Source organism: Spea bombifrons, chromosome 4, assembly GCF_027358695.1.
Source record: "Spea bombifrons isolate aSpeBom1 chromosome 4, aSpeBom1.2.pri, whole genome shotgun sequence".
Taxonomy (NCBI): Eukaryota; Metazoa; Chordata; class Amphibia; order Anura; family Pelobatidae; genus Spea; species Spea bombifrons.
Genome location: NC_071090.1, coordinates 36,891,561 through 36,909,711, shown reverse-complemented (window position 1 = coordinate 36,909,711; position 18,151 = coordinate 36,891,561). Strand labels below are relative to the sequence as shown.

The following is an 18,151-nucleotide window of genomic DNA, read 5'->3' as shown; positions in this document are numbered from 1 at the left end:
GATCTACATCCCATGTGTACTCTGTACTGATTTGTGCGGTTAATTGTATATATACTGACGCAGATATGAGTTCTTAATTTATGTAGAACTTACACTTAATGAAGTATAGAATGCCTGTACTTTTTGTGCTTTTGACGAATGCCGTGAAAGAGCATGCGGAGATCGAGCATGCGGAGATCAAACAATCACAATGCAAATATATTTGATCATTTTTTATTTTTTTTGGTGTTCATTTATAAAATAAAATCCCTGTGTTCGCAGCAAGTAACATTTATAATCATGTTTAGATGATTATTTAAACACATGTTTCCGTTTTATTAATTCTTCCAAATTTAGCGTATGACAACTCCGACGCTAGTCCGACAGCTACATGAACTTCCTAAAATGCACTCGTTGCTAAGCACCGAACTAAGATGGTGGGCTTCGACGGAACTTCCTCTTTTCTACCTGGATCTGCGTCGTCACTTCCGGTGAATGGGAGTGACGGGTCGGAAGGCGGAGAGGGAAGATGGCGGCGCCGGAGGAGCGGGAGCTGAGCCAGGAGCAAACCGAAAAATTGCTTCAGTTTCAGGTAGAGTGAGGCGGAAGCTGCGCGGACGCGGGTTTCGGTTTGTAGACCGCATACACCAAGTGTGGAGAGGCGGGACCGGGTGTCTGGTTACAGCTGGAGGCCTGGCCTAGCTTTGTATGAAGTACAGACCGCGGGCTGCCATGGCATCGAGAAAAGTTGTGTGTTATAATGCAGTGATGGTCGCGCTGTAACGGCATGGCGTAAAGGCAGTGCTAAGAGTTCTTCTCGAGATACTAGACGTGTAACACAATTGCATAGGGCCTCTTGCACCGTGTGTGTAAGCTGTCTAGCTCCCGGGATCATTGAAAGTGACACGCAGCATTGCCTCACTGTGTAGGATCATCACAGTGGCTGCAGTTGAGCCCATCGCATCACGTGACTTGGATATTTCGGCACTTTACATGCTGATTTGTTCTTTATGCATTTTAACCTATTAAAGGCCAGTTGTACGAAGACGTTCCAACATGTCTGTGGTCAAAATTCATTGTAATAGCAAGAATTGGACGCTGTTCGGTTGCTTGACCCCAATACTAAATTGGGTGTCAGGTGGGCAGAATATGACGTTACCCAGAGGTTACTAACCAGGCTGTCATGGGCAACGTTTTATGGAAAGCTTTCTGGATGCACCAGATATTCGGCTCTTAAGTGTGCCAACTTTTGTCAAGTCATGGATGTCATAGAATATGGCGGCAGATAAGAACCATTCAGCCCACCTTGACTGCCCAGTATTTCCTGATATAGAGATTTAGACCTTAATACGTCCTAGGTATTCTGGATAGCTTTATGACACTGTAATAGCTTCTACCACGTGTGACGAGAGGCTGTTCCATTTCTCTACCACCCTCTTGGTAGAGTAAAACCTCCTTACATCACATCTGGACTTTCTTCAACGTTCTGGAGTTACTCCAATTTTTTTATTTTAATTAATGAAGTATATTGTCAGAGAGAGTAGACGTTGGCAGCCAAGTATTTAAAGGATGATTCTGCATTTCCGTTGTGAAGCTGTTGAGGTGTACAAGCGATGTGGGTGATGGTTATTGCTTCTGAAATTAGCATATTTGTGCAAAAGTACCATTTGAGTGCTCGTCCAGTGTTTAGATTGATCATAAACTCAACTATATTGGCGTTTTTTATTTCTTTAACGTTACGACAGTTTTGTTCCCAAAAGCCTGAGACTTTTTTTTGCATTTTTTTTTTGCATCTTTTTTTTGCTATTTTCATAACCATGATTCTCCTTTTTTGTGTACCCACGCAAAATATATATATTTTTTTCGAGGACAGATAGAGCCGCGGAATATGATATGTATAAAACAAAAATATAATTTTTAGTATAGTCCAACACTTAATATGAATAATACATTAAAATGTTGGGGAAATATTTTACAATCAAAATCATGCATTTATGTATTTTGGGGGACAAATTGGAACATTCCCATTCCTTTTTCCCAACTTGAAATTTTCAGCTTTTATTTTCTGAAGCCTGTCTCATTTAAGACCGGTTAGTACCCCCAAAAAAGTATATACATTCAAGATGTATTCCGCTGCATCTCCAGATCCCAAAACTGCCCCGCAGGAATAGATTTTCGTATATTTTTTAAAATCTACAGTGCACACCACATGATGCGCTCATTTCACTGGAAAGAAAGAGTTAAAAAAGATACGTTTTTACAAGTATGCCAGCTTTTTGCTTTTCTCATGCTCCTGCTTTATTAGCTTGGGTGAGTGTGATGGAGTTGTAATCCAGAGAGTCATCTGATTATTTATATATAAAAAAAAGGCAATTTTCTCATAATTTGTGATTTATTTTATTTATTTAATTGGGAGGGGGCGGTAGGTGGCTGGATGTGCCATAATTTAGTCTTGCAAGGCCCCGTATATGTCCCGGCAGACCAGGTACAGACAGTCCAACAAATACTAACTGGTACATTCCCTGTCTGTACCTTCGTAAAGTAATAGTTATTGCAAAACTCCGGCGAGCTAAGTGGTTAATCATTTTTACTTTACGTACGTTTTTAGCTTTTCTATTGAATGCTATTTCACCGCATGCTTTATATAAAGGGTGGAGCAAGCCTCAAACCCACCTGCATAGTGTGAAATTGTGGGTTGCTGCGGGATTTTATTCACAACGCCAAATGCAACATCAGAAAAGACACAGAGGTTCTTGCATCACTGGAAATTCAAGTTGATTAGTGGTCATTCGCTATGTAAAACATCACATCTCAAATGTTTTGTGGTTTATGACTGCTGTTGTTTTCATTTTCAGATAGTGAGAAAGAGCAGAGATAAAAAGAAAAATATAGGCGGGAGAGATGGGTTCCGTCTGAGAAGCCACCAAACATCTTGCATGTTTAATCTAAATATATATATATATATATATATATATACACACACTTCCTTTAGATGTGAGAAAAGGGTAAAACATAATGCAGGTTATTCTTCAAATTGAAATATACACACATTTACATACAGTGTATGTATGAATGTGTCTTATGAAATGCTCTTCATCTAAGTTACAATAACGAACACAATCTGTTTTAACTAATAACACACGAATGATTGTACTATTCTTATCCATAATGAGTACATCATTCAAACATTCACACTGTGGGTAGACAAAAAGTAAGTGAACCCTTAGGCAAATCACTTCACCAAAAGCTAATTGTAGTTAGGAGTTGGCAAACCTGGAGTCCAATCAATCAAATGGGATTAGAGATGTGTGTTAGAGCTACTTTAAAATAACCTCAAAAAACACACAAAAAAAGAAATCTCGGAAAACCCATCAATCTGGAACTGATAATTTGCATAAAGCTGGAAAGGGGTGCAAAGTAATCAAACAGAGTTTATATACTCATCAACCCACAGTTAGACAAATTGTTTGTTTGTAAACGGAGATGGTTTAGTACTGTGGCTACTCTCCCTGTAAGTGGGGACCCAGACTCCATAAGGTAAAAAAAGAACCCTAGAGTAACAGTTACATTGAAACTGGATAATATCTTAGTTCACGAGACTACCATGTGCAAAACATTGAGCAAGCACGGAGTCCATCCATGGCAGGACCACAGATGAACACCCTGCTCTCCCAAACAACATTGCTGTTTGCCTGAAGTTTGCCAGAGAGCACCATGACACTTAACAATGCTACTGGAAAAATGTTTTGTGGACAAATGAAACTAAGGTTGAATTGTTGTTTGCATCGTATTGGCTTAAGCACATTGTGTTTCTCTATACTTGTGACTTAAATGTAGGGCTGCAACTAACGATTATTTTAATAATCGATTAGTTGGCCGATTATTTTTTCGATTAATCGGATAAAAAAAAACAATATGCAAATTTTTCGTTTATTTAAAATAATTTAATGAACTGGATGTTAAAAAACAACTTAAAATTTACATTAACATTCTTATTTTGTTATGATGTAATAAAAAACAATATTTTCAAAGTACAAGAACCCAAACACAATATTTATGAAACAAAATAACCCCAAACATTCTGAAAAGAGGTGGACTATTACTGTTCAAGAAACTTTGCCCCAGCCCTGGCACTTTGCACCCAGCACTTTGCCCCAGAACTTTGCACCCAGCACTTTGCACCCAGCACTTTGCCCCAGCCCTGGCACTTTGCACCCAGCAAGCACTTTGCACCCAGCACTCAGCACTTTGCACCCAGCCCTGGCACTTTGCACCCAGCACTTTGTACCCAGCACTCAGCACTTTGCACCCAGCACTTTGCCCCAGCCCTGGCACTTTGCACCCAGCACTTTGCCCCAGCCCTGGCACTTTGCACCCAGCAAGCACTTTGCACCCAGCACTTTGCACCAGCACTTTGCACTTTGCACCCAGCCCTGGCACTTTGTACCCAGCACTGGCACTTTGCACCCAGCACTTTGCACTGTGCCCCTGCACCCAGTCTCCAACTCTGCCCTGCACCCAGCCCTGCCCCCACATTCTGCCCTGCCCCCACACTCACACTCTGCCCTGCACCCACTCTGCCCTGCACCCACACTCACACCCTGCCCTGCATCCCCACCCCCACTCTGCCCTGCACCCAGTCTCCCACTCTGCCCTGCACCCACACTCACACCCTGCATCCCCACCCCCACTCTGCCCTGCACCCAGTCTCCTGCCCTGCACCCCCCACCCCCACTCTGCCCTGCACCCCCCACCCCCACTCTGCCCTGCACCCCCCACCCCCACTCTGCCCTGCACCCCCACCCCCACTCTGCCCTGCACCCACACTCACACCCTGCATCCCCTGAAACCCCACCCCACCGTGGACCCCCACCCCACCGTGGACCCCCACCCCCGCGAATCGCTCTGTGCGAATGGAGCCACTCGCACAGAGCGAACCGCTCTGTGCGAATGGAGCCACTCGCACAGAGCGAACCGCTCTGTGCGAATGGAGCCACTCGCACAGAGCGAATCGCTCTGTGCGAATGGAGCCACTCGCACAGAGCGAACCGCTCTGTGCGAATCGCTCTGTGCGAGTGGCTCCATTCGCACAGAGCGATTCGCTCTGTGCGAGTGGCTCTGTGCGATCTGTGCACATAGACATGAAGAATACTTACCTCCGGAACGCGTCACATCCGTCACGTAGCTAGAAGGCGGAGACTGCAGAGCGTGTAGCAGAAGCGGGGAACGCTCGCGGAGGTAAGTAAAAGGAGCCGAGTGCTCCAACAACGAATCGATCACTCGATTAATCGATAACGGAAATCGTCGACAACGATTTCCGTTATCGATTATTATCGATTTTATCGATTCGTTGTTTCAGCCCTACTTAAATGTAGATCATTTTGCATTTTGTGAATTAATGCAGAAAGCCAAGTAATTCCAAAGTGTTCACTAACTCTTGTCCACATGTGTATTTCTATGCGTGTATGTATATATACATCAGCCGTAACATTATGACCGCTGACAAGTGAAGTGGATAACACTGATAATTTTATCATGGTACCTGTCAGTAGGTGGGATATATTAGGCAGCAAGTGAATATTTCCTTAAAGTTGATGTGATAGGAGGAAAAATGGGCAAGCGTACGGATATGAGTGTCTGACAAGAGCCAAATTGTGATAACTAGATGGCTGGGTCAGAGCATCTTGTTGTGGGTGTTCTTGGTCTGCAGTGGTTGGTATCAAAAGTGGTCCAAAGAAGGGAAACAGGTGAACCAGCGACAGTGTCAAGGGCAGCCAGGGCTCATTGATGCTTGTGGAGGATGAAGGCTGGCCTGCGTGGTCAAATTCAACACACAAGCTACAGTAGCTCAAATTGCTGAAAAAGTTAATGCTGGTTCTGATAGACAGGTGTCAAAACACACAGTGCACTGCAGTTTGTTGCTTATGGCGCTGCATAGCTGCAGACCAGAGAGGTTGCCCATGCCGGTGGAAGTGCCGGCAGCAGCGGAGGTTGTCTGTGTGCATCCCACAAACGTTCACCGGCTGCGGGATGCGCACAGACAACCTCTGCTTTTGCCGGCTCTTCTATGGTGGCGCACTGGAAGGTCATGTGAGGCCGGCACTCCATCATAGAAGCCTCCAGAAGAAGTGCCGGCAGCAGCAGAGACTGCCGTAGAGGGGGATCCAGGTCCCCTGCAGCTCTGCGGGGGATCTGGATCTTAGTCTTGTAGCCAGACCTCTATTTAAGGTCTGATTAGAAGACGACCTCGAATATAAGACGAGGGGTATTGTCTTATAATTTAGCAAATATACGGTATGTTACACAAATATCTACCATTTTAATTGAAAAAAGCCTTAGAGCCTTGAATATAGAATAAATATATATACACACGTAATAAGTTATTTCCAGACTTTTAAATTTGGAAAAAAAATGTTCCACCTTTTCTGTCTTCTAGGACTTAACAGGTATTGAATCAATGGACCAATGTCGCCAAACCCTGCAGCAACACAATTGGAATATTGAGGTATGTACCAGTCCACTGAATCAACGGTACTGTTTTCAAACAGAAAGTCCACAATGGTAGTCCAAGCTGCTTTTGCAAGCCTGGGCTATTGATAAGAGAGGGATCCACAGTCTTAGTGGGCACTTAGTGGGATCGCCTGATGAAATGTCACACAATCCTGCAGCTTCATTCCAGATCTACTAAATGTTGTATAGATGCATTAACCTCGCTAAAATAACTAGTCTGTACTTTCAACACACCACCCTATTTTTCACTCCTGATAATTCTATCAATGTACATTCAGTGAAAAGAGAGCGTGATGTGCTGTATGTGTATGCGGTGCTGTAAGTGTGGCCAGTATGGGTGCCTAAGCAGAGCCGAGGACCGTCTGCGTGGTAAAGTGGTCGCGCGCTGTGTTTGAGCTTCTGTATGTTTTGCTATTTCTGAAAAAGGTCAGTTTAAGTTTGCTGCAGGTGCATAAGCTTGCTTGTGGTATTTGAATTTCCATAATTTTGGCTAAAAGTTAGTTGGCATGATTTATGGCCAAGAGCGGGTAGTACAGTAAGTGTGCGTTAGTGGGACAGCCTTATAAAATGACTCCCTCTTTGGAAACAAAATACCTCCCTCACTTCTAAATCTGAAGGGGAATGAAAAAGTGTCAGGCCCTGGTTATAAGGTATGAACTGAAGCTCTCTGTTTTATTTGTTCTAGAAATATAAGCTGAATAATAATCCACATGTTTCTCATTATGAATTCCTTACGTTTCTTTTTCTCCAGGCTGCTGTTCAGGACAGATTGAATGAACAGGAGGGGGTCCCCAGCGTCTTTAATACTGCTCCCAGCCGGCCTTTGCAGGTGAACACAGCGGACCACAGAGTATACAGTTATGTGGTTTCACGACCACAGCCAAGGGTGAGTTAGGAGAGTCTGTTGTTGGCCATATAGTCCTGTAAAATGTGTTTTGATTTGTTATATTATTGCCTATTTCTGTAGCTGAGGCTCCATCCCCCTTACACTCAAATCCCTGATATCCAAAGCCTTTAGCAGGAATTCGTATGATGCTTCTTCTAGTTATTGATTATTCTCTCAAAGGACTATGAAGGAGTTTTGGCCTGCTTCTTCATGCAGCACCTTTTACTGAGCAGACCATCAGCCGTCCCACTCTCAGAGACTTCCATTAAATGGCCAGTTAAATGTCCCAAACGGAAACGCGCATTGAATTCCGTATCCTGTACTTCAATATGCACTTATTACTTTACAAGTAAAGTTACCTTATAAAAGCCTTTCTGCTTCCCTGCTCTTCTGGAATGCCCACTCAGGAAAGCAAGAAAATCAGGCTTGCAACATGTTTTTTCCCCATTCCACCATCCAGTCCCAGTAGGGAACTCCATTCCCATTAAAATCAATGGGAGAGGCAACTGAACATGCTCAGGAATTCAAGTGACCTTTAAAATCTCGCGGGTGGGTGGCGTAAATGTAGGGAGGGCCTCGTTTAAGAGAAACTAATGTTTGTGTTGTCTGTTTTTGTGTCAATTTACCAATAAAATATGTGTGTATGTATGTATGTGTGTGTGTATATATATATATATATATATATATATATATATACCGTATTGGCTCGAATATAGGCCGCACTTTTTTCCCCCACTTTAAGTTTTTAAAGTGGGGGTGCGGCCTATATTCGGGGTCTAGCGCCCGACGCCCGGGACATGCAGTCCCGGGCGCCGGGCAGGCAGCGGGGTTAAGATACAGATCCCCCGCAGCGGTGCAGGGGACCTGCATCCTTCTCCCCGATACGCTCAGACAGCCTCCCCTGCCAGCACTTCCCACGGGGGGGGTGCCGGCACGGGAGGTTATCTAAGCGTTTTACCTCTGCCCACCCCCGACTTACCGGAGCAGACTCCCGGGTGTCTTGCGGGGCCGGCGGGAGACATTTACGCAATACGCAAATGCAACTTCCGGTAACGGTACCGGAAGTTGCATACGCGTATTGCGTAGATGTCCCTCGCCGGCCCTGAAGACACCCGGGAGTCTGCTCCGGTAAGTCGAGGAGGGGGGCAGAGGAGGACAGCGGCAGCGTATCGCGGGGAGGGAGGACAGCGGCAGCGTATCGCGGGGAGGGAGGGCAGCGGATCTCGGGGAGGGAGGGCAGCGGATCTCGGGGAGGGAGGGCAGCGGATCTCGGGGAGGGAGGGCAGCGGATCTCGGGGAGGGAGGGCAGCGGATCGCGGGGAGGGAGGACAGCGGCAGCGTATCGCGGGGAGGGAGGACAGCGGCAGCGTATCTCGGGGGGGAGGACAGTGGTAGCGTATCTCGGGGGGGAGGACAGTGGTAGCATATCTCGGGGGGGAGGACAGTGGCAGCATGTTTTTTTTGGTGCTTTTTTAAAGAAAAAAAACTTTTTCTTTAAAAAAGCACCAAACTTTTAGGGTGCGGCCTATATACGGGGGCGGCCTATATCCGAGCCAATACGGTATATATACAGGGCTCGACAAATCCCAGGCGCCAGGTCGCCATGGCGACAGAGAATTTTGTCCTGGCGCTTAGGTTTTGTCAGCCTCTTACATCCAGAAAAAATTATGGATGTAAGCGGCTGAGTCACCACACGGGGGCGCTGCTGCTCAGAGCCCGCCCCCCGAGCCTGAGATCACTCCCACGGAGTGATCCTGTAGGCTGAAACCGCGGTTGCTGCAAAACCAGCAATCGTGTTTTCAGCTGCCACAGGCAGCTTCAGGGAAGTGGGTTGTGTGTTTGTTGGGTCCCCACAAGTGTGGGGACCGGACCCAACACCCCCCAGCTGCCTGATCGCTCCATGAGAGCGACAGTGCAGCGTTAACCCCTTCAATGCCCCTTCAATGCCATTTAGGGGTTAATTCCCGTTTTGTACGGGGCTCTGCTGCTGGTGGTCTGCCTGGAAGCCCAGGCAGACCAGCAACAGCAAAAACGAGCCCCCACAAGCCCTTTGATGATTCCTGTAGGCATGGAAGCCTACAGCAGTCATCTAAGACTCCCCCTGCAATGGCTGGTCTATAGACCAGCAATTGAGTCCCAGCTGCCAGAGGCAGCTTCAGGGACAGGGGAGAGGGTTCTTCGGTCTCCACATGAGTGTGGAGACCAGCCCCAACACCCCCCTGCTTCCTGATCGCTCCCTGAGAGCGACAGTGCAGCGTTAACCCCTTCAATGCCACAATTGTGTATGACACATTCGTGGCATTGCAGGGGTTAACATTTGTCCCCACAAGCTTGTGGGGATTAAATATCAGTCAATGCTGTGCTCCAATGGAACATCAGCATCAAAAGAGTTAAAAAAATGAAAAAAATGTATTTAAAAAAAAAACAAGCAGCACTGACCTGAAAGTCCAGGGTGCTTCCAGGTCAAACGCTGTGAGTTTAGTAAGTGGGCTGATGATGATCAGATCACTCCTGACCAACTGTTAGTTTAAAAAAATCCTGGCTCCTAACTTTTTTACCTGGCGCCGAGATTCACAACAAATTTGTCAAGCCCTATATATATATATATATATTGATTATAACTGGTTAGTATTTTCTTTTAGGTATTGATAAATATGGTAAATATTTATTGATAAATATGGTAAGGGGTATTTTTTGACAGATATAGATTGAAATGGAGGGTTATTGATGGATATGGATTGCTATGTATTTAGATGGAGATAAGTATTGATAAATGTGATTAGGACTAATATAAGAGACTTATTGATTGGAATGGAGGGTTATTGCTAAGCATTGATTATCATTGATTAGTATTTCTATATATATTTAGATGCTGAAAGTTATTGATAAATATGGTAGGGATAATTTGACTTATTGTAATGCAGGGTTATTGATGGATATTGATTGTAATGGGTATTGATTTCTAGGATCAGATAAGTTTAGGCACTTGGAATGGAGGGTTATTGGTGGATGTTGATTAGTTTTGATTTATCTGCGTTTAAATGCAGATAGGTATTGATGATATAGTTACTGATAGTTTTAGATTATAATTTTAAGATTTTTCTTTCATTCATACAGATAATTGTCTTAATTGTTTTCAACTCTCCCCATCTGACTAATTTACCCCTCTCTTCGCATTTTACTGCCTATCTCTACCTCCAGTGTCACTTTTACATCATCTTCTCTAATTCATCACTTTTATCTGTATACATAATTGTAATTCTCGTTTGTATGTAGGGTAGGGACTGAAAAGTAGAGTTTTCTTGTAACCGTGTTCTTTTTATTCAATAAAACACTGAAAAAATTCTGGTATTGTACATTTTCTTCTATTTCTATTTGTTGTAGCACTCAGGCATGATATATATTTGAAAATCGGCCAGCAGGCAAATCCTTTTTCACACCAGTATATGGGCACAGTTTTCTTTTTCAATTCCTTGCACAGCGTTCTAATGCAGTGTTCTTTCTACAGGGGCTTTGGGGATGGGGTTACTACCTGATCATGCTTCCATTCCGCATCACGTATTACACACTACTTGACGTATTTAGGTAAGTGAGCTGCATGTAGCCCGGTAACCGCTGCTGAATTAAGAATCTCTGTACCATATGTATCTGTCTTATGTCCAGGTTTGCTATTCGTTTTATCCGGCCAGACCCTCGCAGCCGTGTCACTGACCCCGTGGGAGACATTATCTCCTTTATACAGTCGTTTGAGGAGAAGTATGGCAGAAATCACCCTGTGTTTTACCAGGGGACCTATAGCCAGGTAAGACTTAGACTCCACGTCAGTTACTTTATATATAACACAACTTGGAAGTTTTATATACACAATTCCCAAATTTAGCGTTCTGCTTATGTTCCATTGCCTGCCTAGAGTTATATGAATAGAACAGTGCAAATTATGAAGGAGTTTTTTTTTGTTTGGAATTCTTTTTTTGAAACTTAATGAGAAAATCACTTTTTCTAGAACCTACATGTTATAATCTTCTACTTTAAATAAACTATTGTGTGTTTACAGATTAAAACGAATAGTATATATGTATGATTTTTTTGTCCTGAATAAGTTGCCTTTGCAGTGTTACGTTGCTAATTGTTGTTAGTTTAGGCAGCTTTTGTAAGTCTGGGGTTGGGCAAGGAAGAAGAAAACTTCAGGCCAGGAAATTGGTGAGGTACAGCTGACTCTACCACCCTAACAGATCGTAGCTCCACAAGGCGAGCACCTAAACGAAATATCTACAAAACAATGGAACTAGATGCCAAACAAAGCACACTCTTTGGGTCTTTCTAATGAATGAATATAGGAATGTTAAATGTTATAGTTACTACAGGAATGCACCATACATCTCAGTTACCACTAGGGCTGCAACTAACGATTATTTTAATAATCGATTAGTTGGCCGATTATTTTTTCGATTAATCGATTAATCGGATAAAAAAAAACAATATGCAAATTTTTCGTTTATTTAAAAGAATTTAATGAACTGGATGTTAAAAAACAACTTAAAATTTACATTAACATTCTTATTTTGTTATGATGTAATAAAAAACAATATTTTCAAAGTACAAGAACCCAAACACAATATTTATGAAACAAAATAACCCCAAACATTCTGAAAAGAGGTGGACTATTACTGTTCAAGAAACTTTGCCCCAGCACTTTGCACTTTGCACCCAGCACTTTGCACCCAGCACTTTGCACCCAGCACTTTGCACCCAGCCCTGGCACTTTGCACCCAGCACTGGCACTTTGCACCCAGCACTTTGCACCCAGCACTTTGCCCCAGCCCTGGCACTTTGCATCCAGCACTTTGCACCCAGCATTCAGCACTTTGCACCCAGCATTCAGCACTTTGCACCAGCACTTTGCACTTTGCACCCAGCCCTGGCACTTTGCACCCAGCACTTTGTACCCAGCACTCAGCACCCAGCACTTTGCCCCAGCCCTGGCACTTTGCATCCAGCACTTTGCACCCAGCACTTTGCACCAGCACTTTGCACTTTGCACCCAGCACTTTGTACCCAGCACTCAGCACTTTGCGCCCAGCACTTTGCCCCAGCCCTGGCACTTTGCATCCAGCACTTTGCACCCAGCATTCAGCACTTTGCACTTTGCACCCAGCCCTGGCACTTTGCACCCAGCACTTTGTACCCAGCACTCAGCACCCAGCACTTTGCCCCAGCCCTGGCACTTTGCATCCAGCACTTTGCACCCAGCATTCAGCACTTTGCACCAGCACTTTGCACTTTGCACCCAGCCCTGGCACTTTGCACCCAGCACTTTGTACCCAGCACTCAGCACCCAGCACTTTGCCCCAGCCCTGGCACTTTGCATCCAGCACTTTGCACTTTGCACCCAGCACTTTGTACCCAGCACTCAGCACTTTGCGCCCAGCACTTTGCCCCAGCCCTGGCACTTTGCACCCAGCACTTTGCACCCAGCCCTGGCACTTTGCACCCAGCACTTTGCACCCAGCCCTGGCACTTTGCACCCAGCACTGGCACTTTGCACCCAGCACTTTGCACTGTGCCCCTGCACCCAGTCTCCAACTCTGCCCTGCACCCAGCCCTGCCCCCACATTCTGCCCTGCCCCCACACTCACACTCTGCCCTGCACCCACTCTGCCCTGCACCCACACTCACACCCTGCCCTGCATCCCCACCCCCACTCTGCCCTGCACCCAGTCTCCCACTCTGCTCTGCACCCACACTCACACCCTGCATCCCCACCCCCACTCTGCCCTGCACCCAGTCTCCTGCCCTGCACCCCCCACCCCCACTCTGCCCTGCACCCCCACCCCCACTCTGCCCTGCACCCACACTCACGAACCGCTCTGTGCGAATGGAGCCACTCGCACAGAGCGAACCGCTCTGTGCGAGTGGCTCTGTGCGATCCGTGCACATAGACATGAAGAATACTTACCTCCGGAACGCGTCACATCCGTCACGTAGCTAAAAGAAGGCGGAGACTGCAGAGCGTGTAGCAGAAGCGGGGAACGCTCGCGGAGGTAAGTAAAAGGAGCCTAGTGCTCCAACAACGAATCGATCACTCGATTAATCGATAACGGAAATCGTCGACAACGATTTCCGTTATCGATTATTATCGATTTTATCGATTCGTTGTTTCAGCTCTAGTTACCACTATGCTGTTCGTGTTGTTAATGTTTTTAATGATGTTTCATCTGATCTGCTTCTTCATTGCCAGGCCCTAAATGATGCCAAGCAGGAGCTGCGGTTCTTGTTGGTTTATCTGCATGGTGAAGATCATCAGGACTCTGATGAATTCTGCAGGTATGTTTTCTTCTCGTCTTTGACTTCGCCTCGTGTTGGAGCAGTGTTAGTAAACGGTGTCGCTCTCTCCTAGGAACACACTCTGCACTCCTGAGGTGACTCAGTTCATTAGCAGTAGGATGCTGTTTTGGGCATGCTCGACCAACAAGCCGGAGGGATTCAGAGGTTAGCCATACAGTGTGCCGCATGCTGTAGGTTTATCGATCTTCAAACAATCATCTGTTTCTAATTTCTCTCCTTTATTTCTGTCATGTTCAGTTTCCCAGGCCTTGCGTGAGAACACCTACCCTTTTCTAGCCATAATTATGTTGAAGGACCGCAAGATGACTGTAGTTGGGAGATTGGAAGGGTTAATTCAGCCACAAGACTTAATTAATCAACTAACGTTTATAATGGATGCCAACCAGACTTACCTTGTGTCAGAGAGACTGGAACGGTAAGTACACCTGTAGGTGTTGGGATAATATTATAGTACTGTGTATAGTTATCATTCAGCATGTTTTTGGAATAGTTGTTTTTTTAACACAGGCTAATATTATCAGGGGTGTTTAAAATGTGACTTCAGCAGCTTCTGGAGAGAATGGCAGATTTAATTCCATGATACTGCTATGCGTAACGAAGGGCAAACCTTAGTGAGCTTCTCCTGTAGGAGCCTCGTCAGCCCTGTACAATAGATAATAAAACAAATAAGATTTATTGAACATTGCCTCACAGATTAAACTATTCATTATAACGGGCCATATTATTCTATTACATTCTGCTTTAGATTTACCCCTATGACACGGTTTATGCTGTGGTTTGCCATCATCTTTTTCAAAACTCAGTAATTTAGTTGAGTGAACATTGAGTATTTTTTTCTACAGTAGGACGATTGTAAATGTTAAGTGTATTCCACCTAATGTTCTGTTAGCATGTCACAAACATTTTTTTTTTCTTTTTAATCAGAGAGGAGCGAAATCAAACCCAGGTGCTGCGGCAACAACAGGATGAGGCTTATTTGGCATCACTGCGTGCTGATCAGGAAAAGGAACGCAAGAAGAGAGAAAAGCAAGAGCAAAAGAGAAGAGAGGAGGAAGAGGAACAGCTCAGGCAACTGGCAGAAGAAAGGAAGAAACAGGTAATGTTTACCAAACTCCAGTTTTTTAGGGGTGCAGCTTACCAGAATCTCACACTAACACTTACCAGAGCACTTAGAGAAATTGTAAAACTCCAACATGGAGGTCAGATCACCCATCTCTATAAACAATGAGGGTTTATTATTGTGGTCTTCCATTTTTCATGATGCCGTCTGTTCTTCTGAATATCTGGAATGCAAATGAAGAAACCACAAATGGTGCAGTATTATGGAACTATATTTAATAATAAATATATATAAATATTAATATAGTTCCATAATACTGCACCAGATATTCAGAAGAACTACCTCTGTTTGATGGGCCTCCTTTATCTATTACCTTTGTGAGTGCAACACATTGAATATCACTCATATTAATTTTTTAACTTATTACACTATTGTATTTAATTTTTTCTTCACATGTTTATGCGCCCCAACCTTTGATATTATCGCTAAGTGTTTGCAGAAAAACTTTGCGGTAGAGGGGCTGAAATGTCATACCACCCAGCAGCAAGTCGGCTATGTGATCCTAAACAAATAAGTCAATAACACCTATTATGATTTTGTTTGTTTGCTTAAATAAAATATGGCTGAATAATGATGGTCATGGGGACGGCAGTCCAAATGAGCAGCTGCACCTGATGCAGAAGGCGTGTCATACGTGTATATTTCTCCTAGATTGTGATATATTTGTGATATTTAACTTTTATAATGTGTGATGTTTATGCCTTAGACTGAACCAGTGAATGGGCTCTGGAGCGGTTTCCCAAGCTGCCATAGTTACTATTCTTGATCCTGTAAAAAGATTGATCATACACTCCTGATTAGTTTCTGTAAGAGCAATGCAAACTATACACTGATGAAGCAGACATGCTTAGCCTTTAATCAAGTCAGTCTAAAACCAAGCTAGACATAGAAAAAAGTGAATTAAAACCTGCAGCTTAATATATATTACCAAGGAAGAATCCTGTGCTTTAATGACGGAGGAACCTTTAAGACTGCATTTATTTTTTAGATTGTTGTCTTATCCGATATTAGAAAAATGCTGTATATATAATAAACACCTCTTTTGCAGAACTTACAGGAAGAAAAGGAGCGGAAATCTGAGTGTCTTCCTGCAGAGCCTCCACCAGATCATCCCGATGGTTTGAAAATCATTTTCAAGATGCCAAACGATACAAGAGTGGAGCGGAGATTCCTTTTCACACAGTCCCTATCAGTAAGTGGTCTGGTCCAACTTCTTATTGCAGCTGCCACATTTTGCTGCTGTCTCTATTATGCACATTAATCTTTAGTATGTTGTCAGGACATATATTTAACTTATAGGGCTATCAGTGTGTGCTTCTTCCTTTCATTGTTGTGGCTTTAGCGTCATGTCTTGCCCCTTCGACCCCGGTTCTAGACTTTGTGATTGGCAGCTAAGTCCTTAGTCGTGTTGGAGGGCATGTCTTCAGGGAGGCTGTGTATTGATGACTGATAAATAACGCTGTATTTTGTAGTCACGCTCCATGTTTGTATGGTCTTGCTTGACACACTGTACTGAGGGGATCCATCGTTACCACAAGAACATATCTTCTGGTTGCAGTGGGAATCGCATTCTTCGGTCTAATCTGTTCTGAGTAATGGTTATGGTATAAGTTTCCTCTTAAGATAGCAGACCTACTATTCTTTTCAAGAAGTGTGTAGATATGTTTTCCTTCAGATGAATATTATGTGCTTGTCAGGAGAATACCATTACTGCTTGTAAAAGGTGTATTCGGTTGGCACTAAGTTCCGTTATTGCCAAGACTTTTTTCTGTTGGCCCAATAATCACTTGGGTAAGACTCCAGGATAACATTACAAATTATTTGGCCGTTTGTGTATCTGTTAATGTATTTTTTTTATTTAGTTTTTACTGGAAACCGGATGTCAAGCTTTTATTTAACACCATTTTATTCTTTCCATTTTAGGTGATTCACGATTTCCTCTTCTCCCTGAAGGAAACTCCAGAGAAGTTCCAGATAGTGGCAAATTTCCCCCGACGAGTGCTGCCGTGCCTTCCCAGCGAGGAAGATCCTGTGCCACCTACCCTCCAGGAGGCTGGACTCAGTCGCTCCCAGCTACTCTTTGTACAGGATCTCACAGACGATTGACACTATATAAATATATATATTTTTGCATCCCAAGAAGCTTGGGAATGAAGGAAAAAATAGAAAAAAAGCAGGTAGGGAGGAATGAGATACGTAATCTCATAACAACATTATTTTTTTAATGGTTGCTGCTACTGACTTTGGATCCTAGTATCCTCGCCCAGACAAGGAGGGTAAAGCAGTTTGTAGCAGTGTTTTTTTTTTTTTTTTCTCCTCACTGGAAGGGGACAATGGCTAAGTGACCATGAACATAAAGATGCAGGTAGATGTTGCAGGGTTCCACATCTATATTTGTTATTTCTTTCCTTTTAATTTTTTTTGGAACTGACAAAGCCTTTTCACCTACAGGAGGGCTCTATTCTCCCCCCATTTATCTTGGCAATGGAAGAATCCTCTCTACCGAGTTAACGGCCCAAAATTCACTTTCTGCCTAGATTTCTGGGGATAACTATTGTGAGTTTTTTTTCCTTCGAGGAACAAGAGGAAAATGATTTCCTCATTCTGTGTAACAGTTTTTTCTTGCTTTCTAAAAGACCAAAGGAGAGAGATTGGCAGCTGTCTTTGCTCAGTTTTGAATGGATTTTTGGCAGATCCTGCATGTAGCAAGGTGTGTGTGTGTGACTGATCTTGCTTTGGGATTGGGGATGGTTACCAAACCCCTGTATTGTAATAAAGGCAATATATAGTGACTGGTCTCCCTGCTTAGATGCCTTCTCTTGTCACTAGTATTCTATATGTCCCTACTGGACTATATTCCAGATTATAATTTATTCCAAATATAAATTAAAAACATTTTAGAATTTTGCTGTGTGTTAAGTGTGTATATATATATATATATGTATTGAATGCCTGTGAATGTAAGGAAGACTGGTTTTGTGGAACCTACTTTCTGCATATGTTGCAGATTAGTCAATTAAATATTTTTTCCCCCAAGTTAAACTATGATGTCAATTTTTCTTAGACTGATTAATTTGCCCAACTAACTAAATTATGTAAATGGCTGTGTATGATTTACATGTTGTTAAAACGCCCAATCCACTGAAACAAAAGGGATATTTGCGCGTCTTACACTTCAGATTCATAGGGTATATGGCAGGGTGCCCTGCGGCATAAGCCAGCTGGCCTGTTGAGTATAAGCATAGCTAAATTAAGTTTTCATCAGCACTTGGTTTTTAAATTGCACACCTGAAGACGAACATTGCAGAAGG

At 43.7% G+C, this 18,151-nt stretch overlaps 1 protein-coding gene across 1 annotated transcript; it reads left to right on the top strand.

Moving 5' to 3' along the window:
* The first annotated feature begins 477 nt into the window (after window positions 1-477).
* Window positions 478-17,882, top strand: FAF2 (Fas associated factor family member 2). The gene is made up of 11 exons (XM_053462681.1): window positions 478-571; window positions 6,416-6,484; window positions 7,241-7,375; window positions 10,884-10,960; window positions 11,039-11,177; window positions 13,614-13,699; window positions 13,773-13,864; window positions 13,958-14,135; window positions 14,645-14,816; window positions 15,889-16,032; window positions 16,764-17,882. The coding sequence occupies exons 1-11, from the start codon at window positions 509-511 to the stop codon at window positions 16,944-16,946; spliced, it is 1,338 nt and encodes a 445-aa protein (XP_053318656.1). The 5' UTR covers window positions 478-508; the 3' UTR covers window positions 16,947-17,882.
* The last annotated feature ends 269 nt before the right edge of the window (window positions 17,883-18,151 follow it).